Genomic DNA, 22238 nt, shown 5'->3' with positions numbered 1-22238 from the left:
TCTTCATCACATTTATCTTTATTTCAAAGTTTAATTACAAATATGAAGTGAAACGAAATGTGAAAACAACTCAAACTGAACAGATTCAACCAGAAGTATACACAAGTATGGAAATTTTCAAACGACAATTTTTTAGCCTAACTACTAAACTATAAAAACTCTCCTCGTCTACAGAAAAATACCTTTTAAATGGTAAACAGCACAACCTGGCGACCTATGCTGACCCTGGCATCGGACCATCTGCCCATAATCATCTCGGTTGATAATCCTGCCGATTTCACAGGATGGTGTGCTTTTTGTATTTCTAAACGTTTCATCCCACTGCAGTCAAATGTTAGAGACGATCTATGGCGGTAGTATTTGCAACAAGTTATTGAAATATCGAGGACAATTCGACATACATTCATTTACTCTCTTCAACTCGAGGAAAGAAAGTACATAAACAACTATTAAATAGCAAAATAAATATTTTTGTATCCAAATCGAATGGTCAATTATACTCCAGACGTTACCAAAGTATTTGCAATACATGAGGAAATGTAATGTGTCTATTACTAGTATTTAGAAAGTTTGCAGAGATGCTGGATTAAGACGTTCTTTCAACAAGCAGTGGTATGTTTTACCGGTTTTTACAAAATTGCGATATATGCGTATATATGAATCTTTACATATTTTAGACTTACTGCACTTGCTATTAACCTACTGAAAACTATAAAAACTGCATATTTACGTACCTTAAGGAAAATATGCTGTGGATTGATTCCTAGTTCTAAAGAAAATATACCATTTCAGAAAACTTGTACATATTGAAGTCATACTTTAGTATACCTTCCAACAAAGGTGGCTCATCGTCGAAGTCAGTTCCGGTGCCACCTGGTTTGAAACCTGAATCCTGGTCGTACGACTGATTTACATATGCATTTGGATCATAGAAACCACTTAGCCCTTGATTACTTGCGGCATAGCTGGCATCGTAACTCGGCGGAACGGAGCTCTGTGTGTTATCAAATGTTTGAAAATTTCTGTAAATAAAATTTGGTTATTAACTTTGCAGTGAAAAATGTTAGCTTTACATACAACTCTTGACCAAATTCCGGCACCTCAAAATTATATGACTGATCACCACCGCTGGCATAGAAATCATTTGGGTCATTTGTTCCACTGGCGTAAGACATTTCGTTTCGCACCTTAATTTAGAAAAATTAAACAAATAAACGCAAGCGATTATGAAAAACTAATATTAAACTAACGACGAGAGCATTATTTACAGGTAGAGCAGCAGGCCCTTTATCGAGTATTTATCTCAACTTACTAGAGCTTAATAATAAAAGAATACATTGCACTTACTTCTCAGGTATATCTTTAACAAGTTTCTTGTATTATTGGACTGTTTAGTTGTAAAATTATTAATTGAACTAGAATAATTGTTTTATATTTCAGCGAACAAAAGCTACCCACACACAGAACACTGGAGTTGTCATTTTTGACACGTCAGTAGAATAATCAACACAGGGTGGTATTGAACAGCTGATTGACAAAATGAGCAACAGTGTGCCGTGCAGGCAAAAAATGCAATACATTTTACATATGTTTACCAAAGAACCAAAGAACGTAGGTAACAAGAAGGGACAACTCGTTATAACTTTCATCCAATCAAAAAACGCACTAGGGCAGAAGAGAAGTGACGCCACTGTTGCGCACTTTCGCTATAATTCTTTGAAAGAACGTAGATAACCTACTGTTTAGTTTTTCGCTGGAGCACTGCCACTTTTTTCAAAACACTTCATCTCGTGTATTCGCGAATGAAATGAAGAATTCGTGAATTCTGCCGAATAAACGTAGTATTTATTCTTTAAGGAAATAATTTTATATTAATGGGATTTTAAAACAGGATAGTCGTTAACTATAAAACTGGCACAACTTAAAAAACGTTTTTGGTTATTCAGGAAAGGGCTATACAATTTTCAATTAGTCCTTACCATGCTTAAAACTGTGGTGCATATCGTCATTATCAGTGCGAAATATTCCTTTTGACAAGTTTAGAATTTTACAGAAGCCGGAAACTTTTTAAATTTTTATAGTGAATAACTACAGATGCCAATAAATGCCATAAATCTTGTATTTGCAATTACTCGACAACTCGATTACTCAAACTATAGTTTCGTTCCTCAACTTTCCTGGATAAAACCTGTAAAACTGTGAAAAAGCAAAATTGCTGTCAGAGAAAGAGAGAAAAACCAAGAAGTACGGGAACGCTTTTCGGGTAAAATCTGGTAAAACTGTCAAATACACCGTGGATGCCATTTTTTGTTTACGTAGCAGTTTTTATATCATTTGGCGATCTTCTAAATTTTGCTCAAATGCACCAGCAAATTAACAAAAATACTTACAAAACTTGATATTTCTTCGCTAGGATATATTTAATAATGTGAACAGCTGATGACACTTTACCAGATTTTACCAGCAAAAATTCTTCGGGTAAAATCTTGAAACTTCTGACAAAGAGAGGGCCGATTTTACTATCCCATTTTCCCCCTACTTTGCCAGAAAACCGGGTACGGGAACGCTTTCTGGTAAAATCCTGTAAATTCCTGCAACTTCTTGCGAGTTAGGGAACGCAACTTATGAGCTACTTAAAATATGATTACTCCAAAAAATGAATTTTGCTCATTAAAAGAAGTTTCTTTAGAAAGGGCTTAACTTCTTTTTTATAAAGTGTATAAGAAAAAAATAAATTCATATTAATTTAAAAAAAAAAAGCGTTGACTTTAAAATATCAAGCAGGGCTGCACATTAACGTTAGTTTTATCAATAAACGAAAATACAAAATCGTTTTGGTTTTTTTAAATCGATAATGTTAACATTATCACCCCTATTCTGCAACACTTTCGTATTCGGATTTTGCTACGAATCGTAGGAATGGTAAGCTGCAATCCGAATCGTATCCTCGAACTTTCGAAATTCGTAGTAATGGCATTCCTAAAAACGAACGATTAAGCTTTTTTGCGTAATTATGTACGAAAACAATACTGTGTCGGAGGCGAGACAAAAGACGTAAATCGATGTGTGTTTGTAGGAAATATTAGTGGTTTTCATTTAAACAGATAAATTTGCCTTTCGCATATACGTATATTTTTATCCACTCCTTTATATAAACGAGCAAAAAAGAATCTTTTTTGCCCCTTATCGAGAAACTTAGGTGCGGTTTAGTTATCTGTACAATGATTTTCGGTTGTTGTGTCCAAACGCATAACCCGAATCCAGAAACTTTAACATACACTTGTAATCAAAGGATTAAACCTTGATTTAAAACAAATGTTTCAAATTATTAATAAATTCGGTTTGCACTATGCACTTTTTTGCAAATTTCGATGTGGGTTCTGCGCAAAAATACTGTGATATGCACAAGAAATATTGTATACCTTTGACATGCGGAAGCCCCTCTTCTCCGGCAGCACAAAAAGGAGAATTCTACTTAGTAACTAAACAAAAGCGTTGGGCGGAGCGGTTTCTGACGCCGAGCGTTAACGCCGAAGTGCCATACCTAAACAAAAGCGTCAACGCTACGTCAAATGCAGAAATAACACCAACAATAAACACAGGTTTGTTTGTGTGTAACACGAAAATGACAGTTTCGCCGTTTTCTGCAGCCAACTTCAATGCCTAACGCCCTGTCAACATCGGATTTTCCAACCGCTCAGCGTTGACGCCGCGTTGTTTCGGTATGCTTCATACAAATTGTATGGGCATGAGAATTTTTTGACAGCCAGACAACGCTGACGCTTTTGTTTAGGTATGGCAGTAAGAGTTATAATCCCTAAGAGCGGCCGAAGGCAGAAGCAAGCGCAACAGGTGATGGACCTAAAAAAAAATGCATGTTTTCAATGGATTAGAAGAAGCTGTTATTGCATTAACTGGATTGGGAACCAGTTCTTCAGGCATAGGAGGAGTTCTGGCTTGTTAGAGCTGGGATACTATCGATAGTAATATCGATAGTATCGATAGTTGAAAACTGTCGCCACTATCGATAGTTTTTGAAAACTATTGATGTCGGTTTTAGCAAGACTTCACAATGTCTCTTCTTTACATCTCTACACATTACATTAATTTTTTTTTATAAAAGAAAATTCACAACACAGTCGGCAAAAAAAAATTTTAAGTCATTGGGATTTTTAGCAACTATAAGCTTACACTGAGTTATAGTAAAATTTAATAGGCTATAAAACTGATTACACAAAATTTTTATAGAAGTTCGATTAAAAAGCTTGAATTTTTAATTATTTTTTAGTTTTTTATGTTTTGTACAAATTTTATAAAAAATTAGTAGACACTAAATAAACAAAAAAATAGTCAAAACTGCTAAAATATATTGCGGTGCTATTTTTTTGAGCAGTACAATATTCGTTTTCTTATAATATGGTAAAATGTTAATAATTTCCCTTGTGCGGATTTTGATATGCGCCTCCGTATTTGATCTCAGTTGAACTTTTATAAGTATGAGTTGTCAATTTAAACGAATATCTTTTATTTTGTTTGTTTTGTAGTATTATAAATGTATTTTTATAGCCAATTTCACTTCTTTGCACTTCAGAAGGGACAAACAAAATCCGAATTTAATTTTGCCATAAAAATAAATAAATTCAGATTTTGCCTGTCGCTATTCAAGTTCGCTATAAAGTTATATAATTCAGACGCATAAATTAATAAGTTTATTTTATTATTATAAGAAATTCTTTTTGATGCACTCAAATTAAAAAAAATATATATACAATCTCTTTAATTTACAAAGTGATTTATAAATTTTTTAATTATTTAATTTTCAAACAATTGAGCGTTCCAATTCAGTACCTTTCACGACGATAGTACTATCGATACTATCGATGTTTTCAACTATCGTTTCGAAAACTATCGAGTGGCGGTACTATCGATAGTATCCCAGCTCTATGGCTTGTGGTTCAACAATTCAACCAGAAGCTGACATAGAAGCGCCCATGGTTACTATGTCCGGCAGCTCCACATACCTTTGTAAGTCCATTGCCATAGCGCGCTCTTACTCCGCTGCTATAACTGCAAATGCATCAGAATCCATAATTTTCCTCAATCAATCAATTTTACTATAAAAAAGCACATGATGAGTGTTTTTAATTTTTACACTTTCTTTTCCTTCATACAGCTGAGTTCGAAAAACAACTGATACCTGGCAATGCTGCACATATTTCCGCAAGGGTTGCAGCATGTCGATTTTGCGTTTTTCGTAACGTAGCTACGAATTACGAATTACGAAAATTCGGGAAACGCAGCCTATGTGTTTATCAAAAAAAAACAGGGTACGAAAATAAACTATATTGTACGTTACTATTTCGTTTCGTTTATTACTTCAATAGTTCGGTACAATACGAAAACAAAACGGCTGAGTTCACTTTGGCGATAGTACACTACAGTAGTTTAGTAGTTACAGACGAAACAACAAACGAAATGAATCGTGCAGAGAAAAATATATGTATGTATGTACACATCAAGGCGGTACACATATGCAATAACTAAACACAAACCGAATGGCTGCAATGAATAAAAAAAATTAAAATGTTTTTTAATTGAGTTGGATATGAAAATTTACAGAAAAAAATAATTTTCACGTAATTGAAACGTTTGCATACATATATATATATGGTACAATTGTCACAAACGAAAAGCAAACGTTTCTCGTTGGGAAAATGACAGTGAATCTTACAATTTGTTTCTGACTATGTACAAAACTGTAAAAAACCACAAATGATATGATGATCGATGAGCAAATGGGAATTGTTTTGTATAGTTATTTTCGTTAATTATCAGAAAAATATGTCAACAAAAAATTTTGTTTCGTTGATTATCAAAAAAAATATATATCAGAAAAGGAAAATTGTTTCTGCTGCAAACATAAAATTAAATTAACAGGCAAATTTTATTATTTGAAGCAATTGCGGGAATAATGGGTCGTAAAAAAGTAGGCGAATTAGTGCGATCGGGCTTTTGGTTGGAGAGGGGTTATTTGTGTGCAAATTTTGCCAAGCGAAATCACCAAGTGATCACTTGGGAAATTTCAAAAGCCATTTGATCAGAAGACATAAGGAAGCCTTTGAAAGGCTCCAGGAACTAGCATTAAAATTGAGCTTGAGCTAAGTAAAAACGGCGTGAAAGATATTTGTGCGTATTTTAATACCAACACTTTTCAAAAGTTATTTACGCCAATATATCGACAGTTTAGATAGAACAAAATTACTCGTAATAATATAGGGAAGATTTTAATGCAAAAACATGCAACACTAAAAAATCGCATAATATCTATAAAAATTGCCAGTGCCAGGGGCTGTTTCGTAACGTAGTATGCTTAAATGCGCAAATTTATTAAATGGAGGAAAATTTCCATTTTGAAAAGTCTAGGAAGGTATGTGCCAATAATTACTTGATATTAAAGATAGCGGAGCGTTTTTTGTAGCATTAGCGTTTATTAATTTCAAAATTAATTAACTTTTAAAATTATCTAACTTTTGTTGAAAATTCAGCAGTCAAAACTTATTTACTTATTACTATAACTTAATAATTTCAATAGATATGATATCACAATTAGTCAAGTGTACAGTATCACAAGTGATAACGGCAGCAACTTGGTAAGCTACGGAAACCTCCTGCAACAGGAAAGTAAGGAAGTAAAAGTGCCTTTACCAAATACATCGGAAGATGTCGACGATACCTTTTTTGAAAATTTCGCTACCATTTTTGAAGATCTAGAATTCGACACTTGTGTTTCGCAAAATTTTCGTAAGCAATTAAATGATATTAGTAGCAATAAAACTAGTGTTTACAGTACAATAAAAAAGAAAGAAAAATAAAATCAAATTAACTTAAAAAATAAAATAAAAAAGCAAAAACAAAATATTAAAACGAAATATAGATAATTAAAAAAAAATAAATAATAATAATAATAAAATATATAATAATATAAAACAAAACAATAATAATATAAAAATATGTAAATATAAAAAAAAATAAATTACAATTAATTAAAAAATAAAACATAAAAATAAACAAATTAATTAATTAATAGTAAAAATACAGTAAAATAAAAAAAAATTAAGTAAAATAAAATAAAACCAAATAAAATAGAATACATAAATAGACTAAAATAATGTGAAATATATACATATATGTAAATAAAATAATTTTCTTAAACTGTAATTTTTTATAATAATAGTATTGTGAACATCACATAATTTTATTTTTAGAGTCAATTGTAGTTATAAGATGTGCGGCGCATACCATACAGGTAAGCGCAAGGCGTATTCAATTAGTGCATTCCAGAACGTCTGCGATTTGCAGGTTTTGCAGGATTTAGTCCAAGGTCGTTCCCGTACGCCACGTTCACATAAGGTTTATTAAAGGCGAAAACAGCTGTTCCTGTAAAGCCTGCAAATCCTGCAAATCGTGAAGTACGGGAACAGGCTAAATAAGGTGGTATCGGTACGCCAATAACAAAATGTACATGTATTTTGTTTTTGCTTTTGCGGCGAGGACTGTCAAAAATTTCATACGAAGGATGTGAAAGAGAACAAAAAACAATAAGCTCCATCCAATCAACAGCAGCCATTTGATATATGAAGCCGTGAGGCGAAGAAAAATAAAAAGAGTGTTGCTATCACCTGTTAAATACGCCTTGGGTAAGCGTAAACGATGTTTTTAAAAATGAGGAAATTAAAAACTGTTTTAGAAAATGCCGCAAGGTAGTAAGAAGCTGCGGACGCCAGCAATGCCGAATAGCCGATTGTCCAACTCGTTGGTCTTACTCGTATGAGTTACTTAAACGGTTGAGAAACTTAGACACATTCATTTTAGAAAATATAAAAGAAGCCAGTCAATATTGGTCATTTGTAGATGAATTTTTAAACAGCTTAAGTGTAATTAAAAATACTACCGTAAAATTATAAGAAAAAAATTTGCTATTTGAAAACTTCATTAAAACCTATTTGGAAATGATTCTTGTTGTAAAGAAAGAAGCGGACAAACATCACATTTCCAAACTTTTGTTGTAGTCCTTAAACCAGAGGAAAGATAACTTGCTCCAAAACCCAACCGTGGCGGCAGCAATCTATCTTGATCCGCGAATGAGTCCAGAATTCGCACCTTTAAAATCAGTTGCAGTATTTGAAGGCTCTCTACTTTAAAATGCATGAAAGTGAGCACAATGGATGTGTATATGTTTGATCTCTATGATTTAAAATATAAGGATACAAACAACTGCAAATGTTCTGATATCTTTTTGCAGACGCAGGAGCCTGGGGCTCTATTCTGTAAGTGCTCATTTACACACAGCGATTTTTGTTGCCGCAACTCGGCGTTTGTAGGAGAGAGCGCGACGAGGAAAGGAGAGGGGCACCGAGTTGCTCGTGCTCGGGCAACACGCTTTGTGCTCTCGTTCGTCTGTGTAAATTGAACCGGTGTTCACAGCTGACAACAACAATTGCATACACACAAATCGCCGTGTGTAAATGAAACGAGCAACACCAAAAGGGAATGTGAAAAATCGAGGCGACAAGAGTTTTCGTGTATAAACGCAGTCTAACTGTGAGAAAATGTAGTGTACACCGAGTGCAAAACTCACAACCAAAAACTCACCGACTAAAATTCAGTGAGTTTTTCGGAAGAGAAGTGTACACAATTTTGACAGTTAAAACTCATTCTCACACATGCTGAATCGCAAAATGAGGAAGTGTACACAATTTCGACAGGTAAAACTCATTCTCACCCTTCCTGAATCGCAAAATGAAGAGTGCACACAATTTTCAGTGTACACTTGAAAACTCACATTTACAGAATAGAGCCCCTGCTGCTAATTCAAGTAGTGAAGTACATGAAGACAGTGACAATTTGCTTGGTACACTACTAAACCAAGTCTCCCAATACGAACCAAGAAGCGAGAATACCACAGAAGCATTTTCTATCATAGAATCATTCAATGAAATTCGCGATTTGAAAGCCAACTTAGCAGACTATTGGGAGCAAAAAATTTACTAACAGTACCTTGTACCAGCTATATAAAATTATTCATGCAACTCCCGCTTCTCAAGTTAGCGTATAGCGAGCGTTTTCCACTTTAAAATACATAATTAATGGTTATATTTAGTAGGCCAGGGGGCCACTCTGTAATGCGATACGAAAGAGTAATGCGATGCGAAAGGTAAATACGCCGTAAGTAATATGCTGCGACGATTGCCTTTCGCATCGCATTTCTCTTTCGCATCGCATTACAGGTTAGACCCCCAGGTTTAAGTGATGATATCACTGAAGCGATATTAATGTTACGGCTCAATTAGTTTTCGCATAATTTATTAAAAGCGTTTTGTTAACTATTTGTTAATTATTAAATAAAAAGCAATCGCATAATGCTACGAACTCCCACATAAATTTTGCTTAAAATTTTCTTCTTAAATAATGAAACAAAATAACTATTGATATTTCCTTTTTGATAATCAACGAAACGACTTTCAGTTCGAGTAACTGAATTTTTCTTTTCATATTTTGTTTATTGATAATAAGCTAATGAAATTTTTTGATAAGTTATATTTTAATAAATAACGAAACGAAATTTTTTTGTTTATATAGTTATGTAGCCCTGATATCAAGTCACTTCTACTTCTTCATATGTAAAGAGTACTTTGAAAACTTGATTACTCATTTTACTCATAACGTTGATTAATCATAAAGAAAATTACTCAAATATTTTAGTTTTTGGTTAATCAAAACACACCCTTATCTCTAAAGATTTGGTTTAACATTTTTTAAGGTCCTGAGGGCAATAGAGCGTTTAAATGATGATATTCTTTTCTAACACGGAATCTACGCAAGGCTTCCATTCCTCCCTTAAAAAAAAAATAAAAATCAAATGAAGAATTAAATATGTTTAGTTATATTTTTATTTAATAACGTGAATAATACATATAGATATTTTTTTTCAATAATTTATTTTACAATAAATAAATAACCTAAAACTGTTAACCGGAGAGGACAACACATTGATTGCACTTTAAAATACATATAAAATGGCGATTTATAAGACCAGTAAGCCTTTATAATTATTTACAAATAACAAAAATTGCAATGAACTTTTTCTTTCTCTTTAATTTATGAACTCGAATCGTAACAGTATGAAAATCATAAATTTATTGAACGCATATTGTAGAAACACCATACATATAGGTATTATATAGTTAATAGTTATAGCCAAACACTTTGAAATATAACAAGTCTGTATTTACTTATGTATTTTCATTAAGTATTTAACCTTTGTTTTACGCACTTACGAATGTATATTTAATTTTCATATGAATACACATATGTACGTTGTATATCTATAGTTGAAGTATCTTTGGTTCGTTTGCCTCTAAATTTGTTATTCATTAGCCACTAGTTATTGTTCGTCTTTCATAGGTGATTTGTTTCCAATTTCACCATTCATTCCATTGTGATTTTTAAGTTATATGTATTAACATTTGCTTATAGGACATAAAGAGGTAAATTAAGGATGAATACTATTTTTGTATATTTTTTTTCGTTAAACTGATCCTAACTTTATTTTCATAAATATTACGGTAATACGTAAATGACTAGTTGAAATGACTAGTTTCAAATATATCAGTTATATGATAAATGAATAAATTAAATATATTGATGGTTTGTTTAAACTGATATTCATTTTCATTATATTACTTGGCTTTGGTTGTATGTATTTGTGTGTTTAAACTTGCCATCAGATTGTTTAGATTTAGTCTTCCATATTTCTAAAGGCCTGCTGCATATCTTCGTGAAGTTGTTCATAGTCTGCTTTGATTTTCGCCTCACCATCTTTAACGGGATCCTGAAAGAGTGCATGAAAGCGATAAAAATTAAATTAATTAAAGAACACAAAAAAAGGAACACAAAAAAAACTGGAGTGCGCATAGCTGTTCGCCATACGAACAATGCCTCATACTCAGATTCACTAGATCAATTCGTGTTCTCGAGACAAAAAGTTTTCATGATCCAAAAATCCAAATTTTTTTTCTCCAAGTTTTGAAAATGTATCGTTTTTTGTATCATCTGTTGAAAATAGCATACAAAGCAAATATGTATAGGCAAAAAACCGTCGAATATACAAAATTTGGAGAAAAAAATTTGGCCGCCCAGGTTTTTTTTGATTATCCTGATAAATGCACAGCCTAGGTTTTTTAAAAATTCATTTTTGTTTCACAATAAAATTTTAAACATTTTTTTATACCAACCTTGAATTTCATTGACGATAGCTGGTATATGATATTGCCCATCGCATCACGTATACTATTCCATGTGATCTTATTATCTGACTGGGCAGTGGATTCTACAGCATGGCGAGCTAGCTCGTAGAAGGCCAACATATTCCTTAACATGCCCACAGTTTTGTAAAATGGACATACACGATCATAAGGCGAGTAGGAGTTCTGTTGTAAAAAGTCATCCTTCACAAGTTTTGCGACTTCCAGTGTAATTTTATCTGTTTCCGCCAACGATGCTTTGCCGACCAGCTGCACGATTTCCGATAAATCTTCTTCCTCTTGCAAAATCTCTTTAACCTTTGTACGAAGTGGTACAAATTCTGGGAAATTCTTATCATAATATTCATCTAACGCACGCATGTACTTCGAATATGAAATCAACCAGTTAATCGAAGGGAAATGTTTACGCTGCGCCAGTTTTTTGTCTAGGCCCCAAAACACTTGCACAATACCGAGTGTAGCAGAAGTAACGGGATCAGAGAAATCACCACCAGGTGGGGATACAGCACCGACAATAGACACCGAGCCTTCGCGTTCCGGATTACCCAAACACTTAACGCGACCTGCACGCTCGTAGAAGGAGGCCAGACGTGCACCCAAGTAGGCTGGGTAGCCAGAATCGGCAGGCATTTCAGCCAAACGTCCGGAAATTTCACGCAACGCCTCAGCCCAACGTGATGTCGAGTCAGCCATCATGGCAACATTGTAACCCATGTCACGGAAATACTCAGAGAGTGTGATACCGGTGTAGATGGAGGCTTCACGCGCAGCTACCGGCATGTTGGAGGTGTTGGCTACCAAGGCGGTACGTTTCATAATAGACTCGACCACGCCATCTATCTCACAAGTCAGTTCGGGGAAATCACGTAATACCTCAGACATCTCGTTACCACGCTCACCGCAACCGACGTAAATGATGACGTCCGAGTTGGAATATTTCGACAGCGCCTGCAAGCAAATTAATCAGCAATTTTTTTAACAATACTCAAAATAGTAATCATACCTGTGAGATTACAGTTTTGCCACAACCGAACGCGCCCGGTATAGCTGTAGTGCCACCTTGTACACAAGGGAATAGTGAATCTAATACACGTTGGCCCGTGAACAAGGGATGATTTGCAGGCAGTTTTTCAGTAACTGGACGTGGTTGACGCACAGGCCACACCTGCAACATTGTGTGTTTTGTAATTTCACCATCGAACTCGGTTTCCAAAATCACATCCTCCACTGTGTAATTGCCCGCGGGTGCGATATAACGCACTGTACCCTTGCGACGTGGACCCACAATTAAACGATGTTTTACCAACGTATTCTCGTGAACAATGCCATATAGATCGCCACCGGTTATATGCGAACCGACGCGCACATTTGTCGGATTGAATCCCCAAGCCTCAGTGCGTGAAAGCGAAGGAATATTTACACCTTTTGGTATATATATGGAACCACTGGCTTCGCCAATGTCCTTTAGTGGACGTTGAATACCATCGAAAATGCTACCCAAAATACCAGGACCCAATTCCACAGATAACGGTTTGCCTGTACGTAATACTGGATCACCGACAGTTACACCGGAAGTTTCTTCGTACACTTGAATGGTTGCCATGTCACCTTCTAGACGAATGATCTCACCGACCAATTCGTAATAACCTACACGCACCAATTCGTACATAGCAGAGCCAGCCATTCGTTCCGCAGTAACAACTAGAAAATATATGAAATATATTTATAAACCAAAGATATGTGTCGAAAAAGATATTCATTAAGAATTAAACCACTTAAAGATTGAAAAAAAATTGTATTAACTAGCAAATGCCCGGTCTTCCTAAAATATTTCATTTATTTTATCAATTTAATTGAATAAAATTTTCCAAACAGGTGGCAACCCACACAAATATTTTCTGCAGTAAACTTTCCTAAACCTCTTCAGTTTTATACCCATATTGCAATATTCAAGTTATCTTATCAATTGAAATAAGTTACAATTTTCAAACAGGTGGCAACCTTCAACAAAAATATTTTCGCCGTAAGCCTCCTTAAACCTCTTTCTTTTGTCAGCCGTATTGCAATGTTTACTTTATCTTATCAATTTACTTAAACTGCAATTTTCAAACAGGTGGCAACTCTCTATTTTTTTCTTTTTATATTTTAAGTTAGACCTCTAGCAATACATCGGTGAAAACTGCATTTAACTCCATGCATTAGTTTTCGAGTGATGCGCGTACAAATATACAGACAGACAGACACAAATTCTAAAAATTGTTGATTTGGCTTCTTTTGCTCTAATAAAGGCACCCATATTCATTTTTCTTTAATATCTATAATGTAGATACAGATAACGGCATGTTATATGTATAGATATGTATATATTTATGTATATACATATATTTTTAAATCCTTCTTAGTTATTAATTTAATTTTAAAATAATAAATTGATAATTTAAAAACTATTTGCATTTTATTGACATTCACTTCACTAGCACTTTTTTGCTTGCTTTATTTAATCATTACTCACCGGGACCGGAAACGGCATAAACGCGACCATATTCCGACTCGCACTCCTCATCTTGGTAGCACTTCAGTGTGGACATTTTTATCTATTTTCTGCAAAAGAAATTTATACATTTTTTTATTGCAAATTGTTGCTAATTTACTCTAAATACATATGTAATAAACTCATTGAATAATCGGAATTATTGATTTTTCGCCATATTCAAGTACAGTTTGTATTGTGTTGTTTTTGTAGCAACGAAAAGCACACATTTCTAAAACTAAAAGCACTTTCGACACTAATTAATGCACTAATCTTGAAATCAAACAAAGGTACATATGAAAAGTACTTGTTTAATTCAACATTCGCATTTTTTTTTAATTTCATTATTATTAGGCCAAAGCACCATGGGCCAAAGTATTTTGATTGCCACTCGGCCTCTCACATGTATACAAATGTGTTAACAACGAAAATGTGTGCACCACTACCGCTCGCTTTCTCTTCCGCTTTGCAATAGCTTCGCTCTTGTGCTCTCTTAAATTTGGCACAAGGCAAAGGAAAATTCGATTTTTCACCATTTGGCACTTGCAATTTTTCACCCATTGTATTTGTTGGAAATTAAAAAATTTCACATTTCACCAGCTAAAAATGATTTGTTTCATTTAAATTTATAGCAAAACTGTAGCACAAATAATAAATTTTTGATTTCAAATATTTATAAATTGCAAAACTCATGGAAAATATGTAAAATGTGGCTGAAGAAAATGCTTACTTTTGTATGACGGACACGTAATTTTCTGCGCTGGCTAAATAACACGATGGACTGGACTGAACTGATCTGAATATGAATGGCAGCTATACTTTCGAGTATAGTGAAAATTTGGCTAAAAGCAAAGATGAAAAATCGATGCGCAAGAGTGGAAGTGTGTCGAAATGATGCAGTTTATCACTGAAATTAAGAAAATTGGTCGTGCCCGAAAAATTTTAAAGAAACAAAAGATTTAGTAAAATATTTGTATTCATTTGATTTTTGAAAAAGGCATACATATTTTTTTATTAAGAAATGCAATTTTTTCAATGCAGTAAATAGTGAAATTAATGTTTTTTAATATTCAGTTCCTTAAATATTTAAGTGATTTTTAAAGTGATACTCGCATCATAAGAAAATAAGAAGTAAAGAAATACATATTTTGAAAATCTTATATCCACAAGCAATTTTAACCAGGGATCGTAACGGTTAAAACTTTTATTAAAAAAAATTGCTTTCTAATGATTTTTATCTACTAAGTTATATTTATTTGTCGGAAAATAATCGATGTTTCTTGAGTTTTGAGGCTTAGAAAGCAAAATTAGCTTCCGTTGTTTTTTTAAGGAGTCAAATAAATAATTATCATAAAAAAATATGTGACATTCTTAATGTTAAGTAATACTAAGACAAAAACCAGGACGATTAAGAAGCCGAAGAGGAGAATAGATGTGAATACGAACGAAAGCGAACACGAACAAGGATCACGAGTACGAATAACACAACAAAGATTCAGGAGAAAACGAAAACGGCGACTGTTACCTACCACAATTACAATAACGATTACCATTACCATCTGCATTACCATTACTGCATTTGTATGACAAGAAAACATCTAAAAATTAAGTTATATTTTCTAATCAATAACTAAAACTAAAAAAAAAATAACGATTATACAGGCCTGTGAAATTTAACTTTTTCGCCCTTTAAATAATTATGTTATTTTTTTAAATAGATATATAGGTATGTTAAATTAAAATACATGTTTGACACGATGGGTTAAGATTTTTTTATTGAGGACATTTATATTTTGAAATTTTTAGCAATTTGCATGAAAATCCAAAAATTAACTAATTTAGAATTGAATTTTGTATTTAAAAACCCAACAGTATTATTCAGCGGCCGCTGTGGTGTAGTGGTTAGCTACAGTGCGCAGGGCCTGACTTCAAGCACTGGTCAAAGCAACATCGCAAAAAAATATAGAAAAAGGGTTTTTTCTTAATAGCGGTCGCCCCTCGGCAGGCAATGGCAAACCTCCAAGTGTATTTCTGCCATGAAAAACAGCTTCTCAGAAAAATTTTTGCAATATCGAAATTACCTCTATTAATGCGCGGTAAAACTATTAATAGGGATGTTGCGATACCACTGATAGAATCTTGGTATCGATATCCACTCGTTCCTTTGATACCGCTTAATCTATCTTAATGACATCAATATCAATATCATCTTCATACAAATCATAGTGTTGCTAGAATTCTATTTAAGTTACTGATTTTTCGATGAAGTGAGCCATTTACATATACATACAATGTTGGTTATTACGCACTGCAGTTGTTAAAGATTTCTTATTAATTTGCATTAACAGAATCATTGATATTATGTCAAACATAAATCATATTTTAATAAAATCATTTTATTGCGAATATCGGCAGAATATCCCTTCTCGAAACCCATTTGTTCCACAAATTTCTCATTCAATAAAAGAGTCATCTAGAAATGGGCGTAGCAATTTTAAAACCAAAGTTCAAAAATTTAGATTTTATTGTGGATTTCGGTAGAATAATTTTTGACTTTCACAAAATAAAGCATCTCATCATAAACAAAAATTTAAATAGTTCTTGAAAAACGCCCATTTTTTGAAGAATGTTTTTTATAGAGAATTAAACAAGGATTACGATGGTGTAATTTTAAACCCCTAATTTACTGGTCTTCACTATGCAAATAAACTTCAAAAAGTTCAACTGTTAATAGCTAAGTTAGCTTTAGGACAATCATGACCATATTATATATAGAAATGTTAAGCCCATTTCTTTAGCTTTAAAACGATGTTAAGATGAAAAAATCCAAACTCTGACAGATCAAATCTCCGAAGAACAAAAATATCCGCGAATACGTGTTAGCTTATTTCATATATAGAACCCATAAAAAATTTGAAGCAAGTCGGAGGCATGAGATAATTTTTTTTACGAAATCCGTCCGACTGGCTCATATGTAATTTCGAAGTTCCCATGAAAAATTAAAAAGTAATTTTCTCCGAAAATTTACGTCGTGGAATTCTTTGTTTTTTTTTTTTGCTATATAAAAACTACCCAAATTGTCAATTGGTTTTTAAGGGGAATACCATCACAGGCCTGTGTTATTTTGCGAGCAAATTCGCTCTGTGTATTCGTTGTATGTTGTGTATTCGTAACTGCATGAGCGCGTGATTTGCTGTTGCTAGCGGTACATCAAATACACATGCAACAACAACCACATGCTCGTCCAGTTACACTTACACAGGATACAGCGAATACACAGAAGCGCGAATACCACTAATAATTACTAAGCTTGATTTTTAATACAACGAAGAAAATAAGAATCAGTGCCGCTGAAGTTACACCGACTAACAAGGAGTATGTTGGTTTACTCTTATGGTCACGAATTTCGATACAATGCGATACCATATCGAAACTTTTGTCATTCGATACCGATACTTTATACTCGATAGTTTTAAAACGATATTTTTTGGTATCGAGTACCAGAACCCTTGTATCGTATCGAATCTTAAACGTGCACTACAAAGTCGATGCGATTTATAGTATATTGTATGTACATTATATTAGAAATAATTGTCTTTATTAAATTCATTTGGATGTGCTTAAGGTAAAGTACATAGCGCACGCTAAATCAAGAACAGCCACCACTGGAAATTTTTCAAAATCGATTTTTTCCCATAAAAGAGTTCACGGACCCTATTTCTATCGTCCGCTAAAATTTCTTCTCATTATTATCTTCTTTAACTGGAAAAACACTACTAAGACGGTTTTTGTTTTGCTTGTGTCGCGTGCATCGATTGTACAGTTTTTTGAGTTTCCTGAGCATTTGATGTTTTTGAGCTGTGACTATTTTTTATTTAGGGTACAATATGGTCATTTCCAATCTGGCGTATGACAAAATGTAAAAAAAAAAAATGAAAAGGTCAAAATTTTAAAGGGTTTTTCTAGACTTTTTTTATTGTCCTAGAACACTTCAAGGAAAAGTATATGTACCAGTTAAGGCCGCTTCGAAATATAAATGTAAAAACTTTTTTTTCACGCATGCGCGGCATTTTGAAAAGATTTTGCATTTGCAATCCGCAGTTGCGATAGGTGGCTCATACAATTTTGGTCGCAACGTTGTCATTACGCCAAAAATGCTACTTTGAGACATTTCATGAACCGAACTTTTATAAAAAGCAGCCAAATTTGCCTATGATTAAGTTAGATATATGACTTTTATTGTTTTTTCGCGGTAGACCTTCTACAGGAAATGCCCATATGCCTATATGTACTTTGGAATTTATATGTAAAGCAATATGGATATTAGTGATGGAGAACCATCGATGGGGCTATCGATAGTATCGATGGTTTCATATTGCCGCCACTATCGAATATTTGTTAGCACTATCGATAGCTGTATATTTTGTTCACACTATTCGAATTTGACTATAAAAAATACATATAACATTTTTTTTGTTATAAAATGTGTTATTGAAATACACGATCTCTTTTTTTTAAACAAGTTCTATGTTGTGAACTTTTTGTTTATACAAATAATCTTTATGGTATTTCTATATGGGCATATTCTGGTACAACTTTATCTCGTTTTCCTATACCTTTACCGATTATATTATGAGCCAAACCGGAAAGGTAGCCCATTTAGCTAGACATGCACACGACTGAAGATCTATTATAATCTAAGTCAAGCGAGAACCCGTTTTAAAGTTTCATTTGGCAATGTGTTTTCACTTATTTGACGAGAAAAGCCATTGAATTTGACAAAGTGAAAACAAGCTTGCGATAGTATTGATACTATCAAATATTTTACACTATCACTATCGAAACTATCGAATATATACACTATCGATAGTTTTCCACCACTAATGGATATATTTTGGGCTTTAAAGAGCAGAAATGTTTATGTACTATCTTAGGTTGGTATATAGGGGAATTTTAACCTGCGCCTTCGGTGGTCAATTAACATACTAACCTCTACTTGAGCAAACACTTATTAGCTCTGATCCAGTGCACCATGAACTTACAGGGTTTTACACTTGCAGGAAGTTACAGGAAAAATGATCCCGTACTCCAAATTCCTCCAAAATCCTGTAAATGATAGCGATTTTTGGAGAGTTGTATAGAGAATGAAGATGCAAGATTTTACCCGAACTTTTTCTTCTGGTAAAATCATGAAAAGTGTCAAGCGATCACTGGTTGACGTTTTTCAGGAAAAATGCTGTTTTTGTTCACGTAATTTTGCTTTTTGACATTTTTACAGGATTTTACACGAAAAGTATTCGATCAGAGCTATTATAAATAGATTAAATATATACAGGCAGTCTATTCTGAAGGTCACATCATATGAAAAATGTTCAAAACGTCATTTCCGTGATTGCGGGCGGCCGAATATATCTGAAGTATGATGAGTTTTTTGGTCTTGAGCTCTTGGTCTGCATTGTCTGTTGTTAACCGACAAGGGATAAAACGACAAATGTTAGCCGGAAGCAATATAGAGATCGGTGTTATTTTATCAATAATATATTTCGGAAAAAAAGTAAATTCATATGTAGTACCTAAATAACCGAAGTTGAGACAAGGGCGGCTAGTAATACAGGGCCTAGAACGGCAAAGACTCTCTCTCTCTCTCTCTCTCTCTCATTTAAGTTAATCTACTGTACATTTTATTGACGCACAAAATAAAGTAGTAACAAATGGGGAAAATCGTCAGAAAAACACTTAAATCGCTATTGTACTACTTCCCTGTGCAATATAAAATCTCAATCTTGTATGAATTCGCTAAATTACTTATTGGTAATTTATTAAGCTTTACAGTTCATTATAACCAAATTTAAATTAAAATGTTTGATATTTCGATAAGAGAAAAGCATTTATCCATCAACCGCCAAAATGGTTAAAGTGAAATAAATTAGTTTTCTCATATGTAGCTCATGGCTAAATAAATATTCTTGTGCATACTTCGTTCATATTTGGTTAGGTCTCTCACAACTTACACAATTTACAGTTAATTGATTATTAAGAATTGATAATTTCAGCCATTCACTTCAGTTCTTGTTTCACTGGTGTCGCGTTACTTAGAATTTTTGTTATAACTGTTTTTGTTTTTGTTTTTGTAAATAGCAGCAAAGTTATGTTGAATTTTTATAATAATATTCTTCATAAATTTCATAATTCGCCGCAAGTTAAATTAGAGAGATACTCGTATTCTGTATATAAAAATTGTCATTCTCTAGGACATATAAATCTACCAAGTGGTTTTTTAAATACACTCGTAAGTGCTTTTTAATGCTTTGTCAAAGTAAAAAAAAAAAAAAAAACCACGTGGACAAGGATTTTCCATTACATCATCATTATTATACTTAACAAATGTACATACATATCGTCATCCAAATGAATGTGTAAAAATTAAAATTTTGGGAAATCAAGTTTGAAAGTTTTTTTTTACGAGACCTAACTCTATTTATGCAATTGAAATTGTAAAATATGTGGTTGGTATTCTGGTTTTCGGTATAACATAGAACATCCAAAGGTTAATCAAGTCAACCTAATAACTCAAAACTGATGAATTTGCACATTCATGCATAAGGGCATAAGGGTGACGATACATATTTTTTTATTTAAAGTTCCAATTTCTTTTGATTTTAACAGAAAGTGCAATGTACAATTTAAAATTTATGGCTTTTAAAATGTGTAACGTTAATGAGTTTTAACAAAAGGGTAGCTTAAAAGACGGTTCTAAAGGTAGCACGTATTTCGTTGCCACAACCGGGTTTAACATAAAAAAATTTCAGTGCATCTTTTAAAAAGGGAATGAGATAAAAGTAATGTATATCAATAAAAATTCCGATTTTGCCAGGTTGAAAGTATACATAAGCCAAATTTCTTGGATTTTTTTTTACTATTTTCGTGTTTTAAAGGATTTCGATTAAAAGAACTTAAGAGCATATAAAAATAATATAACATAAAAATAATATAAAAAAGAATGGAAAATAAAATAAAATTGTCAAGGAATACATAACTTATGAACGAAAATTCATTATTCTCTGATCAAAGCGAAGTGAGGAAAAAATTAAGAAATTTGATATAATGGATTTTATGTTCGACTTTCGTCTTTTCTTGATCTTCGGAGTAAATAACACAGGCCAACAAAAATGAAAAAAAAAAATGTTGGTGCGACAAATGTTAAAGCTATTTTTGATAGACTTTTTTGTGCTGATTACGAATCCGTAAGTACAAAGGATCCAACACGTACAGGTTTTGAGAAAATCGAGGTCAAAGTGTCAAAAAATCGGGCTTTTGCAATATTTGAGAAGCTCTAGCAAAGAGCAAAAAGGTGATAGAACCTTCCACTTAGGCCTAGATTAAAGCAAGAACCCTCGACTACTATCCTTGAAAATACCATTCCTGCACATTGAATTTATGGTCACTTATAGTCATTTATTGAGCAGTAAAATTTAATTTTTGGCGAAGTTTGAGTCCCTGCCGCAATTAAACAAAAGGTGATAGAACCTTCCACTTAAGCTTAAAATAAGGCTTGAACTTTCGACTACAATCCCTAAAAATACCATCTCTTCGTCTTGGCCCTAAGATCACTTATACTCGTTTATTGAACAGCAAAAACTGATTTTGGCAGCATTTTTTTTCAATAGCACAATTTGCCAGCATTTTTTTTATTGTTCAACAAATGACTATAAATGGCCATCAAGTAAACGTGCATGGATGGTATTTTCAGGGGCAGTAGCCTAGGGTTCTAGCTTTAAGTTAAGCCTAAGTGGAAGGTTCTACCACATTTTTACTCTTTGCTCGATCTTCTCAAATATTGAAAAAAAAACCCGATTTTTTAACACTTTGACCACGATTTTCTCAAAATCTGTACGTGATGGAATCTTTATAATTACGGATTCGTAATCAGCTCAAAAAAGTCGATCAAAAACAGATTTAACATTTGCCGCACCAAAATCAGTGTTGCCCTGTGTAATGAAACAAAGACCGGCAAAACTGAAAAATTATTGATTTAGGTTGGTTTCGCCATATAAAAATTACAGCACTTAACCATTTCACTGAGATGGTAGAAGCACATACATACACTTTTAAGTTCATGCATTTTCTTTCCTTTCACTAAATTATACAAAAGTTTAATGACAATAAAAAATAAAAAAAATAAAATTAAATAAAATTGTCAAGGAATACATATGTATGTAGCTCATGAACGAAAATTAATTATTCTCTGATCAAAGCGAAAGGGAATGAAAAAAATTACAGCACTTAACCATTTCACTGAAATGGTAGAAGCACACATACACTTTTAAGTTCATGCATTTTCTTTCCTTTCACTAAATTATACAAAAGTTTAATGACTATAAAAA

General features: G+C 33.2%; 2 protein-coding genes across 2 annotated transcripts; both read right to left on the bottom strand.

The window, feature by feature from the left end:
• Positions 1-734: 734 nt before the first annotated feature.
• LOC118753535 (protein YIPF5-like) lies at positions 735-1494 on the bottom strand (the record flags this gene model as incomplete). The annotated part of the gene is made up of 4 exons (XM_036488416.1): positions 1348-1494; positions 1078-1187; positions 829-1022; positions 735-769 (listed from the first exon to the last, which is right to left on the bottom strand). Coding segments are annotated over exons 2-4 (327 nt in total), but the record flags the coding sequence as incomplete, so codon positions are not given.
• An 8504-nt stretch (positions 1495-9998) lies between these two features.
• On the bottom strand, positions 9999-14685 carry LOC118753537 (V-type proton ATPase catalytic subunit A-like). Its single transcript, XM_036488417.1, has 5 exons — positions 14585-14685; positions 13837-13925; positions 12328-13025; positions 11295-12272; positions 9999-10891 (listed from the first exon to the last, which is right to left on the bottom strand). Exons 2-5 carry the CDS (start codon positions 13910-13912, stop codon positions 10799-10801), a joined length of 1845 nt encoding a protein of 614 aa, XP_036344310.1. The 5' UTR covers positions 13913-13925; positions 14585-14685; the 3' UTR covers positions 9999-10798.
• Positions 14686-22238: the final 7553 nt, after the last annotated feature.

Source organism: Rhagoletis pomonella, unplaced genomic scaffold (assembly GCF_013731165.1).
Source record: "Rhagoletis pomonella isolate Grant_MI unplaced genomic scaffold, Rhpom_1.0 Rhpom_scaffold_02580, whole genome shotgun sequence".
Taxonomy (NCBI): Eukaryota; Metazoa; Arthropoda; class Insecta; order Diptera; family Tephritidae; genus Rhagoletis; species Rhagoletis pomonella.
This window is presented reverse-complemented; position numbering and strand designations above follow the sequence as displayed.